Consider the following 19,206-nt stretch of genomic DNA (forward strand, 5'->3'; position numbering starts at 1 on the left):
TTTTTAAAATCTTTTATTTTTTTCGTTTACTCGTGTTTTATGCTGCTGCTGTTGCTGCCAACATAACAACAGCAACAAACAACTCAACTCTACGTCAATTGTCTTAAATTTGTGTATTAGTGTATATTTTTGTGATTTCGTGTGTGTGTTTTTTTAATAAAATTGTTGTTGTCGTTGGTGTTTGGATAGTTGGATGAATGTGGATACCCTATAAAGCTCCAAAACCAACCGTAATCATTTAAAGGCCATTGAATTGTTTTAAAAGTCTTATTTTGTGTGCTTCTTCTGCTTTTTGTTGTTGTTATTGTATTTAAAAGTAAAATATCAACGTCGCCAACCTAAAAAAACATAAAATAAAGCAAAAAGTATGTAAAAGAGTGGAAAATAAAAAGAAAAATATGTATGTTGTACAACAATAATAAAAACAATAGCAAAAGCAACATTTACTATAAACAGCCAGGCATCACAGATTCTTCTTTGATGTTTTCTTTTGTTAAACATATATAAAAAAAACAACAACAATAATAATAAAAAAGCAAAAATAACCTAAAAGAAAAATCAAGAAAAGAAAAATACCAATAATAAAGGTAATAACCTAAAAATGTTCAAAAAACAAAACTGCCTCTAAAAAGTCTGTAACAAAATAATTATAACAAAAACAAAAATTAACAAAACAAACCCTATAATTTCTAAAAAAAATCTATTAAAATTAAAATATTTACAAAAAAATTGTAAAACATTTAAAACAAAATGAATGCACGTTTAAGTATATTTTTAAGAATTATATTAATTTCTCTTAATAATTAAAACAAAACAAAGAGAGAAAATACTCTAAAAGAGAAAGTAAAAAAACACTCATTAAAAAAGAAAGAAAAAAAGCAGAGTAATATTTAAAAAAAAGATAACTGTGATATTTTTAACACAAAAACTAAAAAAACAAAAAAAAAAAATTAAAAAATATAAAAAAAGTTAACCTAACCCTACACAACAACCTCCACCCCCCCAACATTCAAAATGATGATGATGGATACTACGGTGGATACGGGAAATCAACAAAAGTCCAACACTCTGGTAACAGGTATAACAGCCATGGATACCACACCGCCACATGATGAAAATGATCAATTAGCACCACCACCACCATCCACAACAACAACAACAGTGTCCACTGGCACCACAATAGAGGCAGCCTTTACAGTCGTAGCCATGGAATCGAATAACAACAATATCGAAATGATGGACTATAAAGAGAGTCGTAAGCACAAGAAAAAGAAACGTGAAAAACGTGAAAAGGATAAAAAACATCGTGAACATCGAAGTGATCGTGAACATCGTGATAAAGATCATGATCGTGAGCATAGAAGTGAAAGAAGAGAACATCGTGAACATCATCGTGATAGGGGTGGTGATAAGGATAGAGGTGAACGTGATCATCATCATCATCACCATCATAGTCAGCATCATCATACATCTGCCTCTTCATCGCCTTCATCGCTGTCGACAATATCGGCTTCAGCTTCACCTGCCTCATGTTCCTCTTCGTCGGCCGGTATATGTGTAACGGGTGCAACGGCCACCGCCTATCCGCATAATTTGAAAATACGTTTTCTTTTATCTGGGGTAAATACATATGTTATAGTTAAAGATAGAATTAAGAGTGTATTTAAGAAATTTAGAACTATTACTCTTTGTTAAATCATTCTAGATCCTAAGTTCTGAATTATTGTCCCAAGTATTCGTTTAAACGTCTTATAACAATTTGGAATCATCAAATAAGTTTGCATAGTTGTTTATTCTTTCTAAGCTTTTAAAGATCTTAAGTCTTGTATCAAACTTTGGTGAATCCACAAGATTTCAAAGTTGTTATAGTTTAGTATTACTGATAAATTCAAGGTTAAAACACTTTTATACAATGAATCACAAGTATGGAACTATCAATATAACTCCGAGATTACGGCGAAAAGTGCAAGATCCCGCTTTTCACGTTCGTTCTTTATTCCTAATATTCTGATCATATTCCTTGAGAAAAATCTTGGTAAAGTTAAAGACATTTAACCAAAACTAAAATTCTGCAACTTTTTAGCGATGAAGAAGGAAATGTAAAGAGAATTCCTTCTACTGCTTTCTTCACTAACAGCAGTAGTTGATGAAGAGATTGTGAAAAACTTCTCTACTCCACTCTCCCAACACTAACTGTTTGAATGAAGACTTCTCTTCGTGCACATAGTGCTCCGTTTACACTGGTTTAAGGCCTAATGCTAGTAAAAGGATTGGTGGATTCACAGTCAGGTTCTTCACTCATCATCTGAAATTCGAAAAGAGCTTATCGTAAAAGGAGTGGTGGATTCACAGTCTGGTTCTTTACTCATCATCTGAAATTCGTAATGAGCTTATCATCCATAAAGAAACTCATTAACTCTCTTCTCCTTCTGGAGGAAAAACAGAATCTATTTTGATTTAGGTTAAGAAGAGTATATCACCATTAAGAGGAGCAACTCCACTCGAAGATCGCAAGGTACTTTGTGATTCTCTTTGCAGGGATCATCTAATAATGATCAGTTAACATAATATTAGAATCGATCGGTTAATTAGTATAAGTAAAGGATAAAATCTAGATATAGGTTCTTAATACATCAGATTGGTCCATATTATGTTCTTTTATGATTGTATACTTCGTTCTAGAGCTAATCATTCAAAGAAAGGCAAAACAACACTATCCTCTCGGCAACTCTACACTGAGTTTTTCTTCATAAGAATCGATTAATACAGCTGTTGCTGGTTTGACAATCCGAGTATGGCTCGGGTCGTTCCGGAGCGTAGATTCAATTGTCGTAAGAACGAGAAAAGAAGTTTCGAATGTGTTGCTTGAAGAGAATAACCGATTTAATACGCTTTTTACAAAAACATTGATTTTGAAATGGAAAATGTGAAATGATCTCTTTCGTTCTATAGTCGATCACCTGGTGATTTCTAAACACTAAAGACAAAGTGCTCCTCCCACTAAATTAAGTTACATAGCATTATGATTCAAAGTGAGCAAAGGGCATCGACAAGTTCTCTCCATTTAACTCTATTGCTGGCCAATGTTTTTACGTACTCCCTGCCCCTGGGAGATACAGTCTAAGACAGATTTACTTATATCATTATGTAAGCGTCGTAAGATGTAGCTTAACCAGGTCGATTTCTTTTTACGGATTTCTACTTCGACTGGGCTAATATTTGTCCTATATTGTAGTTCCTCATTTGAAATTCGCTTTTGTCAGAAGATTTTCAATAATTGGTGTAGACAGCGGTTGTTTTCAAAGCAGAATCTAAATGAATTTGGAAGAGGATGGGCGATAGAATACAACCTTGTTTCACACCTTTGTGGGCCTTAAAAGGAAGGCTTTCTTTTCCGTTTAAAAGAACTGTAACTCCAGTATCCCTGTACAACAGCTTAGTGATCAGTGTGACAATTCTCGTGGGTATATATTTGTCTTTTGTTATCATTATTATTTAACTACTCAATGGGAAAGGAGTTCGAAGGCTTCCCTGATAATTGGTGTTATCAGGAAAGCCTGTTGTGACTTTCATTTATTTCTGATTAATCTAGTTTAATCACATTTCCGTTGAGGAATCTTGAAAAGTCCAAACTCTTAGGATTTTAACTTCGCATGCAACACGATTACATGCTTTACCCAATTAAATCACTTTGTAGGGATAATCTTAAACCATTGTGTTCCAATTTACTATTGAAACTCCCCAAGTTTAATTAAAAATTTAAACACTCTCACTTCAAACATAAAGGAGAAAAAACAACAATTCCAATTAGAATTTAACCACAATTGAGACAACATCTGTTCCAGTTTTTAACAAAACTGGCCATCTGTTAGTAACAAATTTACACTCGACATTTTTATGTTAGATTTAAATTTGGTGGTGATAAAATTAAATCAAAATAATCCCATACTTAAACTCCCCGCGACACTCGCATAAACGTTACGAAATGTTACACAAAAGAAATGAAAATGGTCAACGACAAAATCCAACAAAAAAACATAGAAAAATAAAATCATGTGAAACCGGCAAAGATTGCATCAGGGCAAACACAAAAAAACATAATCTCTATGGGAATTGAAATCGAGAAGTGAAAAAGAAACAAAAAAAAAACTGGAGCAATGTTATCAATTATAGTCAAAATTACAAAAAGTAGTTCTATAAGCAACCCTAAGGGACATGAAAACAATAACATTTCAAAAACAGATTATGTAAATTTTGAATGAAGTACTTTAAACTTGATAATTTGTTTGGCAAATAAAAGAAATGTAATGTTGACAAATAAGATTAAATGAAATTTAAAGTAAGCCGCGGGCTTTTTGGAAAAAGCTACAATTAAAGTTTTGTTAATCAATGTATTTAAACAACTTTAAATTTATTCATATCTTAGAGAAAGTTTTAGTGGAATTTCTTATGATATATTAAAGATCCACTTCCGAAAATAGTTCATATTGAGGATAGACGCAATTGAACTTCACTAAACAATAGAACATAAATGATCATTGTGATCACGCTGAAGAAATGCTCAGTTCAAATTTAAAAGTTCAAATCGATTATTGTTGGAAAATTCAATCTTAAAGCTAAGAGAGATAACTTGTGAGTTATTAAGAAAGGAGCTGAGAGTATCCTTTCAAATATAAGATGTAATTTTACTTTTGTTTAAGAATATCAAAGTATTGTATTAAATTAAAAGTTCCAAAAAGAGAGAATGAGTGAAATTGATTCACCATATCGGAACATTATACTAGAAGGGAAATATTATGGGAAGGAATTGATTGAAACCGATGAAGCTGAAGCTAAAGATAATGATCAATGTCTATTCTAAAAGTCACACATAAAAGGAGATTTCAAGAGAATAATACTATTTGGGAACGATCATATTCATTCCATGGAAGATAAGCCTCTCATACAGTCTAGCATTCGAAACCGATGAATACCACTGAAAACGACCTCATTGAGAAACTAAATTCTCGAACTCGCAGCAAGAAAAGTACGATCAATGTAAAAGGAATAGAATGAAGGAAAATATTAAGGAAATAGATCTCTTACAGACAATAAGGATTCATTTTGAATAGCGATACAAGAATTTCATTCCTAATCCGGAAATTGCAAGATCATTGGATGAAGGAAACTGAAGATCACGATAAGAAGAGAACTAAATAAAATGTAATATTTTGATAATCCAAAGATAATTAAATGACAAAATCAGAGTTTTTGCAGGGAGTAAATGAAAAAATAAACAATGTCTCAGATGGAGCAGAGAGCTGTATTAAAGAGTGACTACACTCATTGGATTTATTTTCAAGGAACAAAGGTTTGAAGATCGTAAAGACAAGTAGAAACTCTTGAATTCTCAACACCAAGTAAAATTTCATTAAAGATTATCCAAGGATTGGAGAGATTATTTCATTCCGATTTCGGAAATCGCAATAATGAATAAAGATCACTGGATGAAGGAAACTGAAGATAACGATTAGAAGAAATCAAAAAAATTCTTGTCAAGTAAAATTTCATTGAAGATGATCAAAGAGGTTAAGAGATCATTTCATTAACATTTCGAAAATCGTACCAATCGGTAGAGAACATTTGATGAAAAGGAAACTAAAGACAGTGATAGCTTAGAAATTAGACTTATGAATAATCGCATATCCGTTGCAAAGAACAGATGTACTAAGAGAGAATAAATTAATAGTGACAAAGTCTAAAAGAGAAAAACTAATCATGAAAGTGATCCAACTAAATGAGATTAATTGTTAATGATGATGATATTGTCGATCTGATTATCATTGCAATGAAAAGAACATCAATAGAGACAAACAAAATTTTGAAAAATTTCAACAAAAAAGATCAATTAAAGGCAAAAAAGGGGATTGTACTTATATAAAGGACAATCAAAATGAGCAAAAAGAAAGAGATTTATTAACGTCAAATTGAAAAGGCAATGTTCATAAAGATAGTGGATGGTTAGATTGACAGGAGGATGTATACTACATCAAATACGAGAAGAAATACACTTAGGCCACTATAGGGCCTCTTGTGTGTCCCTTTTCATAAAAGGGACACACTGAACAATTATTATTTTTTAATGTTCTGAAACTCAGTTTCCTACACATAATTCCTAAGAAATTTTCAACCACCGTATCTTCGAATTTGATACTTTTGACGAATGTCTGACAGCGGGAAAAAGTTTCACTGTCCAGTCCACATGCTATGCATTTGCTTGAATCTGCTCCTCCAATTTTGTGCAGATGTGCTCTTTGTTTGCTCATTTTAACGGAATATTTCTTCTCTTGTTCTCAACCGGGCCTCTTCTTAAGGATCTTTGTGGTTTTACTTACAGTTATCATTATTCCAAGAGTTCTTGTGGGCTCCTCTATACCCATAGCTTTAGTTGCGTACAATAGCTTAGTTGCGTTCATTAGGTTAACTACCCCTAGCTTTCTTTCCTGTCAAACACACATTTGCTCTTTCGTTGTCCACTACTCCTAAGTGTCCTGGTATACCTTGTCTCTGAAAGCTAAGGCTTTTAAACCATTATATTCGAGTGACCTGGAACCCATATGGTCTAAATCTTACCTCTGGGAGTTAAGGCTTTCATACAATCCAATACGATCTTAGATTGAATTCTATCACCTGATATCGCCTTCGGTCGGAAAATATATTAAGCACTGTGGACGCCATATTTATTCTAATACAATTTACCCAGTGGATAATTCCATTTAACATTTAACCAATAAAGGAGCAATAAAAACAAAGGGTATTACTTTAAGGATTTAATGAAAGTTTTGCTTTTAAAGAACTCTGATTGATTGTCTCTTTAATGCAATTTATATAAAAATTAAAAGAATATCATCTGTTCCTTAACTCTACTTCCCTTAAACTCAACGTTCGTCGGCTACTCCCGAGTTAACTGTTACTCATATGATGTAAACCTTACCTTTGAGAGTGGCCTCCGGTAGGTAAGTGTTTAGTGTTCTGGTAGACAGGAGGTTGATGGTTCGATTCCAACCCCAGGTACTGGTTAAGAAGCTTACAACAGGTCCGATAGTAGCCTGGGAGAATATTCAGTTAAAGTTTTCTTACATTCCAATACGGTCTTAGATGTAATTGTATCACCTGTTGTCGCCCTAGGTCGGTAAATATATTAAGACCTGTGGCCGCCATGTTTATTCCAATCAAATTACACATACCACTATTCCTCGGTCTTCTGCCTGAAAGCTTGTGTTATGATTAGGTAAACGTTTGTGAATAATTCTGTTAAACAACCAACAAAAGAGCAATAAAAAAAGGATATTCCTTTAAGGATTTAATGAAAATGTTGCTCTTAAAGAACTCTGATTGATTGTTTCTTCAATGCAATTTATTTTTAAATTTAAAAAATATCATCTGTTCTAAAACTCTTACTTCCCCGTAAAACTCAAGGTTAAATTCTATGAAATTTAATACGAAATGATCCTTTATCCTTAATATTTGCAAGATTAATTTCCGGTTTTTTAATCAACCTAAAAAGGTAACCCTTTTAAGCAAATGTTTTATTAAAATGTTAGGAATTTAAAAAAAAAATTCCATACATGTGTGCTCTATTTAATGATATACAAGAAAATTCTAATTCTTAAAAAAAACTAAGCAGCTGTAATGGAAAGGAATTTTCTTAAAAACAACAATGTTAGCACAACATCTGCTTTTATTTCTTTTTTTTGGAAAGAAAACACTAGAAAGATCTAGTTATATAACTGATCTTTGTAATATTAAACAAACACACACACATGCACACACAACATACATAATTATGCCAGCATATCCTGTAGCTGAATAAAGAATAAGAAAAAAAGGATAATGACACATACACACACTAGTGCAATAAAAAAAAAACTCAAAAAACAAACAGCTGTTTGTACCTTTTTTATGAGTATGCGTTTTTCTTATATTATCTACAGCTTGTTTTTCGTCCTTATTTTGGTATTTCCCTTTAAGAAACTTCTAAACAATGTTGTTGTAAAGGCTTCAATATATATTTTTTTATTTATAAAAAACAAATTCTATCAATTTAATAAATAATCACCCATCATCTTGTTTTATTGTTAATTTTGTAATGTTGTTTTTCATTTTGTTGCAAGTTGCAACATTTCATTGTGCACATGTTTTCCTTTTGAAATATTAAGTACAATATTTTATTTATTATTGTAAATGAGTTGTACAATTTGCTGTTTGTTTTAGCAGGTGTTTACAATTGTAATTCCTTGGGCATCTTTTTACTTTTAAGACATTTTCATTTATATATTCTACTGTTTTAAAACAAAAGATTGTGTTTAAGGATTTGAAATTTAATTTTTTTTTAAAAAAATACGAACAGATGATAAACTCATAATGACAGTTATTTGAAATTTAAACTGTTTTTTTGTACGGTTATAGCACAAGTGGAAGGAAGCAGTTTGAAAAGTTCTTTAAAAGTTGAAAGTCTTTGTTACAGGCGTGGATCTAGCTCAAACGTTGTGATAATGGGGGGAGATTAGTTTCTTTTATTCCATTTTCCTCGTTTTTATGTTTTGTATCAAAAATGTTCGGTTTGGGTGTGGGGGGATGAGTGTGTGAATTCCCCATTTTTCCCCTCTGGGTCCGCTCCTGTTTTAATAAAAGATTATATATAAACTGTAAATAATACCAATATAAAGCGAAGGAATCCTTAAGGGAATCGAAATGAGAACACAAATGAAATCTGATCGTAGAGAAAGAGAAACTCATTTCTGACGGGATCACACAGTGAAGGAAAGAAAGAGTAATTTATGTAAAAATGGATAAAGTCCAAAGGATTAAATTCATTTCGAATGATCAAAAAAGACCAAAGAAAACAAGAAAGAATTCTTCCCAATTTTTAGTAGAATTTCAGTTAAAAAGAATCCAAAAAGTTGAAAGATTATTTCATTTCGATTTCGTAAATCCCATCAATAACTAAAGATCATTGGAGATTAAAAGACAGCTTAATAAAAAGCAGAGATATAGGAAAGAGGGTAAAGAATCTAAGGGTACTCAGTGTCCCAAATAGAATTAGAATAGAGAATGATTCTAATAATTGTGAAAAATTAAAGGCTCATGTTGGATGAAAAGGAAACTAGAGATATGGGAAAGGGATAAAGAATTGAAGAGTTCTCAATGTTCCAGATGAAATTAGAATAGAGAATGATCCTAATAATTGTGAAAAATTAAAGGCACTCAATGTTTCAGAGGCATAAAGAATATAAAAACTCATGTTCGATGAAAAGGAAAGTAAAAATGGAGATTAAAAGACAAATTAGTAAAAAAAACCCGGGATACAGGGAAAGGGATAAAGAATCTAAGAGTACTCAATGTCCCAAATTGATTTAGAATAGAGAAAGATCCTAATAATTGTGAGAAATTGTTCCAGAGGGAACAAGAATGTAAAAACTGCAGCTTAATAAAAAAACCGAGATACAGGGAAAGGTATAAAGAAATGGATTACGTGGTCCTCACAATATTTAATGGATGTTTTCTTATATATTTGGATTAGTTTTGTAACAATCCTAATCCTTTGAGGTATACTCTATACATATTCAAGAGAATGGAAATGCAACTTGCAGAGAAGATCGTGATTAGAAGAGAACATCATAAAAAGCTGAGATGTTTCGGGCGAATGGGTATAATAGTGAAAACGAATGAGAAAAGAGTTCTTTCGCAGAGGATCAAAAGGAAACTTGAGATCGTTATTAGATAAGAAAATAATAAAAAAGCTAAGTTCCGCTGGGAAAACTAATCTAAAAACTCATGTTGAGAAAAAGAGTTCTCTCACAGAGGATTAAAACATTTTGAATGAAACTAAATTGTGAAGATTCTAAAGAGAAATGAGAAAACAACACGAACTCCTTCTTTAATTAACGAGAAAAATATCAGTGAGAAAGAATTCTCACCCAGTGGATTTGATTAATTTTGAAAGAACAAATTTTTGAAGATCTTTCTCTAGGAATAATTGGGAAACTCAAACCAAGAACAACATTACCACACTGCCCTCATATGAATATATTTTCAAACATTAAAACCACACAACAGTTACGATCGCCTCTCACAAACTCATATATAAATTTCCATGGGGCATATGAATTATAAATAAACAAAAAAAATTTATAAATTTTAAAGTGTTAAAACAAGAATAACACCTGTTGTTGTATTTTAACCATAATTTTATGAAACTAATTGTAAGAGATATAAGAGATGAAATGTATATTTTATTGTGTGACAATAATATAATAAATATTGACGGTAAATATATATATTTCTTAATAGTTATTTAACATAATTTACGACTTCTTATGCTGACATTGTGTTGAATAAATGACAGAGCCAAAGGAAAATAATTTGTAGTAGTTGACGGATTATAGAGAATTAATGAATGAATGAAAATGGGCGAAAAAGTAAAGCCTATTTAGATTAAAGTTCAGTCTGGTTACTTCTTTTACAACATTAATGTCATTCACTCGAAATGATAACAAGTAAACTTGAATAGTTAATTTTTTAACTTTAAGAAACTTTTCAACTTACAAATAGAATAAGAAATTCCTCTTTAAGAAGTATATACAGCCTTAAGGCTTTCATTCACTTGAAATGATAAAAGGAATGCCAAAGCTTTATAATAATTTTAAAATAATTTTAGATGATGGATTTGGAAAAAAGCTGGAAAAAGTGAAGTTTGCACCTATTTAGATTAAAGTCCATTTTGGTAACTGCTTTTACTTCACTACTTTCATTCACTCGAAATGATAACAATATATACTGTATAGTTCATTTTTTTAACTTTAAATACCTTTTCAACTTAAAAATAGAATAAGAAATTCCTGTTAAAGAAATATATACAGTCTTAAGGCTTTCATTCACTCGAAATGATAACATGAATGTCAAAGCTTAATATTTGGCATTTTTATAATACTAACAATTTAAACTAAAGTAGCATTTTGAACTTATTTTAAAGACACACATACAGCCCTATCTTTTACTACTTTACTACCATCATTCACTCGAAATGATAACACGAAAGTTAGAGTTAAAAATCCTTATTTTTTTATGGGCCTTATGCAAAAAACGATTATTAAAGTTAACAATGGTTTACTACACAATTTTTAAGGCGGTTTTCCGTTTAAAATTGCTTAAAGGTTTTCTTAAAACTTAAATACATGTCTGATTATAATATTTTACTATTTAGCTGTCATTCACTCGAAATGATAACACAAATGACAAACTTTAAAATCCCTGTGTTTTTTATATGTATTCCATTTAAAAAAGATTTTCATATTAAATATATTTAATTTTCTTAAAGAAACTAAATAAATCTACACCTTTAACATTATTCCCTTCAAATGTCATTTAAAATCCTTTAAAAACTTTTTTTTTACATTTTGACAACTTCTTCCTCTAAATTTGCATACATGACAAAAAACAAAAAAGAAAGTAATATATAAAAAAATCATCATAAATATTTGATGGCAGCCAGGAATAACATGAAACAGGATACAAATTCTGCGCAGATGTTGCTAAAGTCACGTAGACCAAAAAACAAAAATACAAACAGCAGCAGCAACAATAGTAAGCCATCACTCTTAAATAATATGTACCAACAAACAATTGAACATTATTTGTATACATGAAGTAAAACAACAACAACAATAATATAGGAATAAAAGGACATTTCCTAAAATTGTAATTTACTATAAAGAGTTGTTAAGTCTCGGAAAAAAACAAACACAAAAACAAGTGACCAAACTAACAAAAAACAAATAGGCAGGAATATTCCCTAAAAAAATAACAAAGGATTTACAAAGAAAAACAAAAGAGAGAGAGAGAGTTACACTATAATCTGCATCCATTGCAGCTAAAAGAGAGGCAAAGAGTGTGTGCATTAAAACTTTAAAAGAGGGTGTAAAGAAAACAACATAACGGTTGGCATATAATAACAAAGTATGCAATCATTAAAGTTGCCAGATTAAGAGATTTTAAGCGTTTTTATCTTAAATTTATAAATAATGATTTCTATTGCCGGTTTTTTGTTATTAAATAGAATAATTTTATTTATTTTTAGATAATGATGATAAAAACTTATATTAAAACTGTCATTCACTTGAAATGATAGCCAGAAAAGTAAAAATTTAGAATAAATTGTTTTTCAAAATGATTTCTACACATTAACATAATAAATATTGGGAAAATAGAAAAAAACAAGATTATCAGTTAACAGGTTTTCGTTGCAAGTTTCTGTGGCAACTTTTTAAATAAATCCTTTAAAACTAAATGAAGTTACAAGTAGTTAAAGTTATTTTTCTGCATTCTTCTTTTCTCTTACCAAAACTTTTATTTCATTCAAATGCATGTTGTGTTCGTTTTCCCCCTAACAACTTTTTTTTTATCAATATTGAATAGAAATAATGTTTAACAACCCTTGAACGTCTGTTGTAAATTATTTATACAAATAAAAATTCAATAATATGCTAACAATCTTTCTAGAGAGAAAGAGAGAGAGCGAGAGGCAGCAGACAGACAGGGGGCGATTGTCAAACAAACAAACGAAATGACAACCTAACCTTAATATTTCATTTATTGCATTAAAAAAGTACGTTACATTTTCCTCATAATTTTGTTAAAAGGGTTGTTAAAAACTAATACTTAACTTAATCGTTTAACATTAATCAAAATTTCATAAATTTACTTTTAATTGTTTTAAATAATAGATATCATATTTCCTTGAAAAAAGGAAATAATAGAATATACTAGAAAAAAAAGAGTTAAAACTAAAAGGGGTTAAAATAATATTAACACATGTTTTTGAGGGGGTAAGGACTATAACAAATTACATTATGAAATGGTTATATAAGATCAATTAAATATTTCTTTCTAATGATTGAAATTATTGCTGATTTCAGCACATAAGTATTGTTTTACATTATTTCTTAATAATTTTGAAATTTTACTTTAAATACATTTCTTGTTTTTTAATGTTTATCTTATAACCACAAACATGTTTTTTTTTAAATAATTTTATTCAAAATAATAATTTTAACAGCTCTATTCTATAAAAAGTTTTCAATTTATAACTTTTTTAATTGATATTATATGATAAATAACTTTTAAAATCTTTTTATATTCTGGCAATTTTTATTCATTTTATTACTGTCATTCACTTGGAATGATAACAGCAATTTAAAACTGTTAAAGTGAAGAAGTTTCTATTATGGTATTAATATAGACTTCTGTCATTCACTCGAAATGATAGCAGACAATGTTTATAATCACAATTTTATGTTGGTTTCAATTTAAATTAAATGATAAGCAGAGATACAAGCCGATACGGTTCAATTTCTGTCTGTCGGTAATTTTTTGCAAACCGCGCCTACTTCTTTAGGCTCAAAAATTTATATTTCAAATAATTATTCAACCAATTTAAACGGAGTTGCCATTATTTTAAATGCTTCTGGCAAATTGCAAACAAAGCGTTGCCACACAGTATTGTGTGAATATAAAAATAGTGAACATTAGACCTGGTTCACACCGGGAAACTTTTGATTTTTGTGTGTGAGAAAAAGAGAAAGAAATATCAACCATATCTTTCTGTCACACACAAAAATCAAAAGTTTCCCAGGGTGAACTAGGTCTTATTATAATAATGTTAATGCAGACTATAGACTAGACTAGTCTATAGTCTAGTCTGTAGTCTAGTCTATAATCTATAGTCTAGTCTATAATCTATAGTCTAGTCTATAGTCTAGTCTATAGTCTAGTCTATAGTCTAGTCTATAGTCTAGTCTATAGTCTAGTTTATAGTCTAGTCTATAGTCTAGTCTATAGTCTAGTCTATAGTCTAGTCTATAGTCTAGTCTATAGTCTAGTCTATAGTCTAGTCTATAGTCTAGTCTATAGTCTAGTCTATAGTCTAGTCTGTAGTCTAGTCTATAGTCTAGTGTAAAGTCTAGTCCATAGTCTAGTCTATAGTCTAGTCTGTAGTCTAGTCTATAGTCTAGTCTATAGTCTAGTCTATAGTCTAGTCTATAGTCTAGTCTATAGTCTAGTCTATAGTCTAGTCTATAGTCTAGTCTATAGTCTAGTCTATAGTCTAGTCTATAGTCTAGTCTATAGTCTATTCTATAGTCTAGTCTATAGTCTAGTCTATAGTCTAGTCTATAGTCTAGTCTATAGTCTAGTCTATAGTCTAGTCTAAAGTCTAGTTTATAGTCTAGTCTATAGTCTAGTCTATAGTCTAGTCTATAGTCTAGTCTATAGTCTAGTCTATAGTCTAGTCTATAGTCTAGTCTATAGTCTAGTCTATAGTCTAGTCTATAGTCTAGTCTATAGTCTAGTCTATAGTCTAGTCTATAGTCTAGTCTATAGTCTAGTCTATAGTCTAGTCTATAGTCTAGTCTATAGTCTAGTCTATAGTCTAGTCTATAGTCTAGTCTATAGTCCAGTCTATAGTCTAGTCTATAGTCCAGTCTATAGTCTAGTCTATAGTCCAGTCTATAGTCTAGTCTATAGTCTAGTCTATAGTCTAGTCTATAGTCTAGTCTATAGTCTAGTCAAATAGCATAGAGTCAAAAAGGGGCTGTGATAACAAAGTTTCCCCCAATACAGGAGTTTTCAAAACTGTTCTCAAAATAAACTTTCTTAAAAGTTTGGATCACAGTTATACCATATGTTATTTAATTACATTTTATACGCTTTATATTGAAAATCTACCACAAGTTATTATTACAAAAAGCAATATTGACCACCATCTAATAATACCAGTCGCAACAACTGTTACATTAATTACAACAATCCACACAATCATTATTCATAATTTGTCTGACATTTCAACGAAAACGACAATGCAACGAAACCTTATACCAAAAGAGCAACTCTTCGCACTAATTAAATATCGATTTGCCAATGCGCTAAAATAAGAGTAAATTTGCAATAACAAGAGAAAACCCAAAGGTAAAACAAAAAAGAAAAATGCTGGACAAAACATGTAATTTATTTAAATATGTTTATTGTAACCACAAAATAAACCACCTTTCAATCAATATGCTGCGTCATCTGTTTTGTTTAAACATTTAAATATTATAAATTATCCTTTTTCTCTTTTTGTGCATTTAAAAAAGAAACATATCTTCCTTGACCGCATCCTGTTTTTAGATTTTTTTATTTTATATTCTTTTAAGTTAAATATTATTGTTACTCTTTTTAAAATTCTTTTTTATTTCCGATAATTTTTTTTTAAACTGTCATTATTTCTTTTTTTGTTATTGCTGCTGTCAATTCTCTAAACCACAAACAATAACAAATTGTTGCCAACATGTTGATAAATAACAATGTTGTCAATAGTTTTATATTTATTAAAGAGTTTTAATGTTTGGGGAAAAAATTACTTTTGAGGTTAGATTTTAATAGAGAACTGTACCCTAAAGTCAGATTTTTTTTAACATTTGAAATATAAAAGTTAGTTCCGAAGACAGTTTTGTATTCCAAAGAAACTATTCAATAGAAAATATCCTGCAAAAAGTTTATTTGACATTTTTCCAAAACTTAAAATTTTACAAAAGTATTGTTTGCAAAAAACAGCTGTTCACTGTTTATGCTTTTGAGTGAAAACATGGCAATACTAATAAAGGTAACTGAGCTTAAATCTAAAACTGAAAAACACAATTATCGGTTAAAGTCCGCCTAAATTTGTTCCGAGTTTAATCTAACAGCAAGTTAAGCCTAGTTTAACTGATGAGTAAGAAACCCGCCCTGAGTATTCAAAAACAATTTTCGAAGCTTAATTTTAATCCCTAATCCTTTACCTAAAGATTGGCCCTAAGTGTCCATTTTGCTAGTTTTTTTTATATTTTCTATAAAATATGTAATATCTAGCGGGTTTTTTATTACGTTTAATTTAACGGCAAATTGTTTTGTAATAAATTGCCCACATTTGCAGAGAAATAAAAGTTTTTTTTGCTGTTGCTCTGCGGGTGTTGTTGGTTGACTGCATTTTTATATGGTGCGTAACTTTAGCCATTTTTAGTTGTTTTAACTTGTTTAGAATGCTTTTTTTGTTGTTGTTGAAAATAATGGTTGAGGGCAAAAGTATTTGTCCTAGTTAAAGTTTTATAATGTTGCTTTTATGAAATAATTAACTTTCCTTATTGTTTACTAAATGGTTACAAAATGTTCATTCACACGAAGTGATAACAAAGCTAAACGATTAATATCTGGTTACTTTGTTTATCGCTCTTTTACTTAGACCTGGTTCACAAGCTGGGAAGCTTTTGATTTTTGAAATATCAACCATCTCTTTCTCTCACACAGAAACTCAAAAGTTTCTTAACAAAAGTTTCCCAGTGTGACCAGATCTTAACTAAAAAAAGTTAAATTATGCGAAAAATTTATTGAAGAAATTATTTTATTTTGCTTTTTTACTACTAGCCATTCACTCGAAATGATAACACAGATGTCAAAGTTTATCAGATGGTTACTCTTTTTTTACTGAAATTTTCTTTAATTAAGAATTTTTCTAAAAAGTTGAAATTTAAATAAATTACAAACATATTTTCTTACCCTATAAACATGTCATATTCAATTATTATTACAAAAATATTTGTTTAAAAATATGTACATTCTTGTTGAAACAAAAAAAGGTCTCTAAACACTTCCTTATTTCAAATTACACATAGAGTATGGAAAGAAAATTCTAAAATAAACAAAACCAAAAAAAATATATATATAAAAAGTAAACATTAGTTTATTTATAAATAGTTATAAATATAAACTTTCTAATCACTAACTTTTTGTTGTTCTCTTAAGCTTAATACAAAAAAAAAACATCCTCTCCCGCTGGGTTGCATTAAGAAAACAAAAATAATTATTTTGGGGTTAAAAACAACAACTAATAATAATATTATAAACGTCATTATCATTATGATATTTGTCATCATTCATCATATAAACATACATACACATACACTGCATAGAACAAATGCAAATGAAAATTGTGTGTAAATGTGTGTGCTTTTTGTTATTTTTATTCTTGACAACAACCTCCACCTATAACAAACACACTTCCCTCTTTTCACTTGCCAACTCTTCTTTGATTTCGTTTTTCTATTTCTTGTTTGTCATTTCCTTGTATGCAGATGTATGTTTTTGTTTTTTTTTCATATTGTTGTTGTTGTTTTTCGGGGTCTTAGTACATTCAACCTGTCGCTCTAATGCATTTTATGTTTATTACTAATGTTTTTTGTTGTTGTTGTACTTTTGGTTTGTCTTTTTTTTGTATCTATACATATCAACAACAAATACTAACAATGACGTTTTATATTGCAACATTGACTTTTGTTGCTGTTGTTGCTCTTTTTTATTATTTTTTGTAGTTTTCTTTATATTTTTTCGTTTATTTTAGTTGCTGTTGTCGTTTTTAGCAATTGTTTTATATTTAGTTGTATGTTGTTTACAATTCTTCATCTTCTTCTATACAGTTTACTTTTCTCTTTTAAGAGTATTTATGTTTTTACTCACTCTCTCTGTCTCTCTTTAAGTTTCTAATGAATTCTTGTTGTGAAATGCATTATTCATTATTTATTTTATGTTATTTATCTTAAAACACACACAATTTGTTTTTTCCCAGTAAAGCGGAAGTGTGCATTTTACTGGGAAATATAAGGAAAACACTACAGTTAATAATTAACCCAAATGGGTTAGTAATTCTACTAAATATCCATGCAAAACATAAAAAGATTGGAAATGCTGTTTAAGAAAACTTACCAGAAATTCTTATTAATCTTTCATTTTTATATCTTTTATCATTTTAGCAAAAAACTGAATTAAGTCCACCCACACATCAATCATTAATCAATGCCGAAACCTCATCACAAAATAGTCGAGATGCTGTTTTAATATCAACAACAACAGCAACATCAAATACACATTCATCCTCTGCCTCTTCAAATACAGCCGGTAATCAATCGTCTTCTTCATCATCATCGCATCATAAAACGAATGCTAATAATGAAGGTGGTAAACATGCAACAGGTTCAGCGACGTCTGCTGGTCATAAAACAGTATCAACGTCCAGTTCTATAACGGCCAAAGAAAGAGAAGAACGTTATGCTGCTGCACAAGCAGCCATAGCAGCAGCAAATGGTGGTAATGTTACAGCAAGTTCAACAACATCAGCCGCTACAACAACAGCATCAGCTACAGCTGGCGGCAATGCTCCTAGTTTATATGTTTCCGTGCCACTATCAACAGCAAATGTACCTGGAATAAATTTACCCACAAATTCCTCAACAGCAGGAGGTAATTATTAAAACTGTTTAAAAATAAATTATATAAATTATTAATTATTTCGTAATTATAGAACACGCCAGCTCACAAACTACCCGCTCAACTAGTCAACAACAACAACAATCATCAGCCGCCTCCTCATCTTCATCATCATCCGCCGCCAACAATACTTTAGATCGTCAATCACCTTTCAACGCTACAGCATCCTCTACCACGTCAATACCTTCTCCTGCTAATGCTCAACAACAGCAACATGGTGTTATTTACCAAAGCGGTAAATCACCCAATTCTTCATCAGCTTCATGTACCACCAACAACTCTACAACATCCTCCTCTACAGCGGGAATTAATTTGACTGCTTCTACCACCGAAACGGGCAATTTAAAGATAAGCTATGAGAAACAATCCTCTAGACTTAGTCAGATTCAAGAACAAGAAACGGCTCCCATACGTAGATCAAGGTTAGTATTTCTTTTAATTTTTTAACAAATTTTTAGTTTTCTTTACAAAACAATTTTTACACTAAGATTTTCTTTAAACACACATACACATTAACACCATTATTTTAAGATTTTTCTTTTTTTTTTTTGTAAATTAAAAAACTTATTTTGTAAAAAAAGATTTGTTGGACAATTTCTTTTTATTTTAGAAAATAAGTTTTTTTAGATTATAAACAGATTAAGGGAAATGTAGAAGAAATTCATTAATTTATTTAAGAAAAGTTCAATGAAAAATTTTCTGTAAACATTTTGATCAGATCTAGTTTAGTTCAGTTCCAGTTCAGTTCCAGTTCAGTTCTAGTTCAGTTCTAGTTCAGTTCTAGTTCAGTTCTAGTTCAGTTCTAGTTCAGTTCTAGTTCAGTTCTAGTTCAGT

At 30.3% G+C, this 19,206-nt stretch overlaps 1 protein-coding gene across 1 annotated transcript in view; it reads left to right on the plus strand.

Moving 5' to 3' along the window:
- The window catches only part of LOC111678413 (serine-rich adhesin for platelets), a 56,931-nt gene that overhangs the window by 22,352 nt on the left and 15,373 nt on the right, over window positions 1–19,206 (plus strand). Inside the window, 2 exon segments of the mRNA XM_046949846.1 lie at window positions 17,859–18,345; window positions 18,407–18,794. Of these exon segments, the coding sequence (XP_046805802.1) occupies window positions 17,859–18,345; window positions 18,407–18,794 (875 nt within the window).

The sequence above is a fragment of the Lucilia cuprina genome, chromosome 4 (genome assembly GCF_022045245.1).
Source record: "Lucilia cuprina isolate Lc7/37 chromosome 4, ASM2204524v1, whole genome shotgun sequence".
NCBI lineage: Eukaryota > Metazoa > Arthropoda > Insecta > Diptera > Calliphoridae > Lucilia > Lucilia cuprina.